Raw genomic sequence first — 7,161 nt, 5'->3', positions numbered from 1 at the left:
AATGATATAGTCAAATGTCTTGGTCAATCAACAGAAGGGTCGTTATTTGTGGATGACTTCTTGATCTGTTACAGATCTAAGAACATGCACACGATAGAACGACAACTTCAACAGAGTTTAAACAAACTACAAAATTGGGCAGACGAAAACGGCTTCAAATTCTCTAAATCCAAAACTGTGTGCATGCATTTCTGTCAAAAACGAAAAGCACACAATGACCCAAATCTAACACTCGATGGCACTAGAATTCCTGTTGTTGAACAGACTAAATTTCTCGGCCTCATTTTTGATTCGAAACTCTCTTTCATACCACATATAAAGTATCTGAAGGATAAGTGTTCCAAGGCGTTAAACATTATACGAGTCCTTTCTCATACTGATTGGGGAGCGGATCGTGAAATGCTTTTGCGCCTATACAGATCACTTATTCGAACAAAACTGGATTATGGTTCTATGGTATACGGGTCAGCGCGCAGTTCGTACCTTCAGATGCTAGATCCAATCCATAACCAAGGGCTACGTCTTGCCCTGGGAGCTTTTCGAACAACACCTGTAAAAAGCCTGTACGTGGAAGCAAATGAACCATCCCTTTATGACAGAAGAATAAAACTTTCATTACAATTTGCAACTCAATTAAAATCAAACCCTAAAAATCCTGCTTTCAACCAAGTATTCAACCCCAAATACCAAAACATATTTACGCAAAACCAAAAACTTCTGCCAACATTTGGTATCCGAATTTTGAATTTCCTGCAAGAACTCAACATAAAATTGACGGACATAGCTGAATTTAACATATCTGATGTTCCTCCGTGGACCATTCAAACCCCCGATTTTAACTTTACATTACATGAGCGAGGGAAATCAAGTGTTATGCCCGAAGAACACAAATCCTCCTTTCGGGAATGCATTTCGAATTACCCTTCTCATACACAACTTTACACCGATGGCTCCAAAGAAGGTGAGAAAGTGGCAGCAGCCTGCTGTACTGCCAATACTTGCACTTCAGTCCGACTACCAGACGGCGCCTCCATCTTTTCTGCTGAAGCATGCGCCATTGGTTTGGCCCTCGACCATATCGATGAACACCGCATTAAAAAGGCAATTATTTGTTCAGACTCTCTATCTGTCCTACAGAGTTTACAGTTACGAGATCCTAAAAACACAATCGTACAAAACCTTGCTCATCGAATATCTCGTATATTAAAAAAGTCTAAAATAACTTTACTATGGATTCCGAGCCATGTCGGAATAAAAGGCAACGAATTTGCTGACAGGGAAGCAAAAAATGCATTGAATCTCGAACAAACAAATATCAAACTACCATACACAGATTTTAAACCTACTATTCGTACAGCCATTCAAAATGAATGGCAGAAACGCTGGTCTCTGGAGACCAACAACAAACTTTTTAAGATACAACCGAAACTTAAAACATCTATTCCCAGTCGGAAAGATCGTAGAGAGGAAGTTGTCCTCGCTCGGCTCCGCACTGGGCACACATATCCTACTCATTCGTACCTTTTAAAACGAGAAGATATACCTTCATGCCACGCATGTGACACTCCATTTACAGTGGAGCATTTTTTAATAGAATGTTCCGATTTTAAACACATTCGTGATAACTACTTCCGAGTCCCGGATATGAAAACACTTTTCAGTTCCGTGGATTCGAAGGCATTATTTAACTATTTGAAAGACATCGGTCTATTTTATAGACTCTGATGTCTTTTAACCCACCTTATCCTTTTTGACGTTATATATATATCGCATATTCCATATCATCTATTCGTTATCTCTTTTATTATTTTAACCCCCTTTTATTATTTTTAATTATCTACACATACAATGCGAATACTTTTAAAATGAACCATTTTATCTGATTTTATCTTCGCTATTCACATGTTTGTTAAAAAAGTAAAGTGAATAAATAAATCACCATGGCCCTAAATGACCACAGCCGTCGATGGGCCGTTAAACATAAACAAACAAACAAACAAACAAACTGTCTGTCCGTAGAAAAAGTTTGTCCGGACAACTCCTTCTAAAGTAACGGACCAATTTCAACAAAAGTTCCCAGATATGTTAACAACCACCTGAAGTTTTGCATGCAGGTATTATTTTTTTCATTCTGACCCTTGTTTTACAAAGTTATGGCCCTTTGTTGCCAAATCCTTGTCTGGACATGCCCTTCAAAACCATGGGGTCAGTTTCAACGAAAGTTTTCAGATATGATAACTACTACCTGGTGTTGTGCATACAGGTATTGTTTTTTTCAATCTGACCGCTTTTTTAAGGAGAAATGACCCTTTGTTGAAAAATACTTGTCCAGACACCTCCTCCAAAACTATGGCGCCAAATTCAACGGAAGTTTATAGATATGGTAACTGCCCCCTGACATTGTGCATCCAAATAGCACGTTTTCATTCCGACCTTTAACTAGGTGTTATGGCCCTTTGTTGAAAAAACTCTGTCTGCCTCAAAAACTACTTGGCCGATTTCAATGAAAGTTTACAGATATGGTAATTACCCCCTGATGTCGTGCATCAGGGCGGTATTTTTCATTTCGACCATTTTTAAGGAGTTATAGCCCTTTGTTAAAATCTTTGTCTTGACAACTCTTTCTTAACTACTATATGCTTAAATAATTACCGATGGGTGAGTATGAATTGCTTTACAATGCTTTGTCTTAGTTAGCCCTTTGCCTACAGTTCTCGTTTATATAGGAGCGGGTGGTATTAGTTAACCTTACAGTTCTAGTTATTATTTTATTTTGCCTATTGCATATTTACTTTTCAAAAAATAAAGGAATATTACATTATTTTAAATCGTTAACTCTAAACAAATAAAGTAAGGAAAGATATCCTTGTCTGACTCCCCATACAAACATTTTATTCTAGCAAATTTAATTGTGTGACCTTGAACGAAGGTCAAGGTCATCGATGTTTACAAAACTTAAATCCATTTTCATGAACAAACTACTTGCCAAATATCAAGACCCAATGACCTTTGGTCATGAAGAAACACAACATAAAGGAAAAGTGGAAGAAAAGCTATGTTTTTCTTTTTTTTTTAATCAAAAGTGTTATATGACAAATTTACCGGTTGTCATATTTTTTTGAAATTCCTAGTGTTGAAAGTTATTGTTAGTAGCCAACCTTCAAGCAAGTATGAAAAATAGACTGGTTGAAGAACTACGTAAATTAACGTGTCAAAAAAGGAATTTTTCTCATTAGTAATGAAATTTCACATACTTTTCTGCTGTAATATACAATAAAGAGAACAATACTTTCTTGAAATAGTGTAATATTTGGTATCAAAATAACAGTTGGAATATATTGCACACGATGATGATATAACTTTAAGGTAATTGGGTCATTTAAATGTTTTAGAAGGAATTGTATTACCGCACCTTTAACACCGACACAGGTGTAAGTCAATGAGGTCCTATTTATCATCAAATGAATTCCGAAGATAACTGTTCCTGATTTAAGCTTCCTATACCCATACCTTTTTGTATTTATCTTGTTTTGAAATTCCAAGCGGGGGCCGACGCTAATGTTAAATTTCCATAGGCGTTGAGCCTACCTATCACAGTTTTGCTTCCAAACTCCCACAATTCCTGAAATATGTTGACAGTGTTTAGGAGCGTGCTTAAAGTAACAGTAAATAAGGAAGTACTTAATATTTATGAGTATTTTTACTAAATCTAATAACGTAATTACACAGTATACAATGTATATATACATGAGCATAATGGGTAATATAGTCATAGAATGAATACAATATCAAACGGAATTTGTAAAATGTAACACAAATCACCAGAGATTTCTTACTGAGCAAAAATGTTCCGATGCATCTTTAGTAGGAATCGGAATAAGATTAATCGGTTAGGTATGAATAATAAACGCTTAATTTATTTTGAAAACAAAACAAAATTCAAAACTCATTTTGAGAGCGTTTGAAAACTTCTGTTTACTTTGTCATGGTAAAACTATTTCTGACATCTGACTTTACTGATTCGGCACATTGTGGCTTCGCGAGTTGTTTTCAGTTGTTTAAAGTCTATGTACCGGTCATACACTTTTGCTTGACAAAGGAAACAGACGTTTACGATAGCTCGCAAAGTACGAAACAAACTTAGCATTTATCTGCGGTAAGATGATATCGAATTTCTCCACTGATATGGATTTTGTATACGCCCGTCAAATTTGACGGAAGTATTATGGTATGGGGTTGTCCGTCCGTCCCTCCGTCCGTCCTTCAGTCCGGCGTAAAATTTTGTTTCCGGCAATCTCCTCCTACATTTTTCGACCGATCTCTTTGAAACTTGTAACAGTATACATTATGATCATGATATGAAGTTGTGTCTCCCTTAAAAGAAGTTTGATTCGACAATTTTTCCAAAAGTTATTGCCCTTTGTTCATTTCAGTATTTTATTTTGTCCGGAGAGCTAACCACTCTTAGAATGATGCAGATCTTATTTCAATGTAAGAAACTATATAACACTATATAGCATTCGACGGGCTTATATTGTTGCGTCCCGCCGTACACTTGTTTTAACTTACGATATTGATTTTCTAAGATTCGATCCATATTGCAATTGTTATGACTCTTGATAAGTTTGAGTTTTTGCAGATAGGTTCGGGTTCTTATAGACAACAACAAATATGGTCTACACTGAGGACTGCCATGCTGTATTTCTCAAAACGAGGTTCCACAAACAGTCGGTAAATGTTATATTAGGAATGAAAAACTAACGGTACGCAATCATCATCATCATCCCCCTATTTAGAAGAAAATGACCGTCAAAATGAAATGGACAAAATAAGTCAACAGGATTGGCCATCGGACATCAGACATTGCCCTATGTAAAGTGATTGTGTTGATAATTTTGCGCTCAAATATATTTGCAAACCCTTGAAACAAAATATTTATCCTAGGAAATTGATGAAACAATCTTTTCGACAATAAGCATTTGAAGTAAAGAAAAATATTCAAATCGAATACTTATCAAATTCGTGACTTCACGTCATTGTTGAGCAATTGTTACGTCACGTCACGTGAAACGGGTTGTAAGATTGAAATTTCATACACCATTTCCCTTTCTTATCCTGGACAGCTTTATCTTTAACACGCGGAAATGAGAGAGAAAAAATAGTTTTGTTCTTTGATTATTCGATTAGTAGGTTTGTGTAACATTTATAAAACTCAAAATTTTAAAGTTCCAAATTTCAAAAAGAAAACAAATTCACTTAATAACCATACAGCACACTCTTCAACAAATATGTTGTTTCTCCTAGCTATGTCATACCAGTGGTTAGATGGTTACATGACATAATTAACTGAAAAATCGTTTGACATATAGTAACTTACTACACAATAAAAAACCATGAAACATCTAACCTTGATGTACAACAAGCCCTGTCACGTTTTCTATGGAAGTTTGCCATGTTTTTATATGTTTTGTGTATATGTGTAATGCGACTAGGCCACAGTGGTGGAGACTGTGGGGTCAGCCATGTGAGACACCGAGGCGTAATGTTTATGAGATAACTAGTCCATCATACCGTTCGAAAGCGCATATACATGGACAAGACACAGGCTGTAGTAAGTACTGTGTTTATCTTTATTTCCAACTTTCATCTATTAGTTCGCCTATTTCATGATAAAAAATAGGATCATTTGTTTGGGTGGAAGTGCGGACCACTGATCGTGAAGACGTTGTCAGACTGATCCTTCATCAGTACCCGCTTTCCTCCTGTTTTTACTGCTGAGATAAAATACATTTTTTATCAAGCCATGTTTCACCAATACTTAAACCAAAATTACCCATAATTACACCAAAAGTATAAACTAACATAAACACTATACCTTTATGATGGTACGAATGTCATGTATCGTATTTAAAGAACCATGGTTCAATTACAGTCCTTTCTGTGTTGAACAATTGCTCTGGTTTACAATCATACCCGTACAACTCACAGTCCGGTTGGAACATTTTACTAAGCTTATCCAAATCTTCCCTGTCTATTGTCGAGTAGGCCTCTTTAAAAGCTTCTGCTTTGTTTTTTCTTGCTTTGGACCGTTTCTCCGCATTCCCCATCGCATTATACACAATACTGATCAGTTTCTTCTTAGTGAGACTTTCACTCTCTTCGGTAGTTAGGGGGAATTTCGATTCTTTTGTGAGAACACCACGGATTTGAAATTGTTTCCAGAGTCTTTTTTGAGCCTCATAGAACGTTACGTTACAATCATTAGCATAGTTATCACGGAAACTAAATAACCAATTAAACTGGTCTAATATTGTGTTGTTCAAATATTGCTCTCGGAAATCCTTGTTTAGTGATCGCATCAAATCTGTTCTACCTATGCGATCCAGAATATAGAAAATATCCTGAGAAAGGGTGTCCAAAGTACCGATCACTTGCCATTTGTACCGACAAGGATCACAATGCTCATAAGAAGGGGTAAAATGTCCATTTCTGTTCTGGTTGACTTCATCTGCGTATAAGACTGTTTTTACAAACTCTTTAAATGTTAAGTTATGTCCACATTCAGTTGATTCATTCCGCGTAACGTGTACTCCAAAGCCGCCATATATTTTCCAGAAGAACAGATTTGGTGAAAAAAGCTTATCTACATAGGCTGATAACAGTCGACCGTACGGCTCACGGACAAACATAAATGTTAGAGATTCCTTCATGAAACTATCGATCATGCCTTCCGGAATACTAGTCAGGTCATTGAAATTAGCCAGTGCAATTACTGTGCTGTCAAAAGGCGATTTAGCGTGTGCTTCACCAACCACAAGCTGAAAGATGAAGAAATAGGTGGGTTAGTATCAGTATAAAGTATTGGATGGATTTAATGAAAAACTACGGTAACTCCTTATTTTCATGTACTCTTTTCACAAGAATACATTATAGCTGCTTTACATATTCATTATATTTCAGAATTAAAATGTCATAGACGAACATAGTAACAACTTTGCATCACACTACAACTACAAGATACATAGTCCGTTTCGATAGTAACATAAACACAAACACTCGGTAATAATCGCCGGACAAGTTCTTTATTCCTTCTAAATGGTAGCCATACTTAAAAGTGTTCATACCATGGTTCAGACACTGACAGCATCCTTATTGCAAATG

At 36.3% G+C, this 7,161-nt stretch overlaps 2 protein-coding genes across 2 annotated transcripts in view; one reads left to right on the top strand and one right to left on the bottom strand.

The window, feature by feature from the left end:
* The window catches only part of LOC110462092, an 8,370-nt gene extending 2,842 nt beyond the window's left edge, over positions 1 to 5,528 (top strand). Inside the window, exon 2 of the mRNA XM_021515922.1 lies at positions 5,493 to 5,528. Within this exon, the coding sequence (XP_021371597.1) occupies positions 5,493 to 5,528 (36 nt within the window). The remainder of the gene's footprint in view (positions 1 to 5,492) is intronic.
* Positions 5,529 to 5,682: 154 nt separating this feature from the next.
* Positions 5,683 to 6,818, bottom strand: LOC110462073 (the record flags this gene model as incomplete). Its single annotated transcript, XM_021515875.1, has 2 exons — positions 5,683 to 5,771; positions 5,987 to 6,818. Coding segments are annotated over 2 exons (921 nt in total), but the record flags the coding sequence as incomplete, so codon positions are not given.
* Positions 6,819 to 7,161: the final 343 nt, after the last annotated feature.

Source organism: Mizuhopecten yessoensis, unplaced genomic scaffold, assembly GCF_002113885.1.
Source record: "Mizuhopecten yessoensis strain PY_sf001 unplaced genomic scaffold, ASM211388v2 scaffold10745, whole genome shotgun sequence".
Lineage (NCBI taxonomy): Eukaryota > Metazoa > Mollusca > Bivalvia > Pectinida > Pectinidae > Mizuhopecten > Mizuhopecten yessoensis.
Note: the sequence above shows the minus strand (reverse complement) of the source record. Positions and strands in the feature narration are given on the sequence as shown.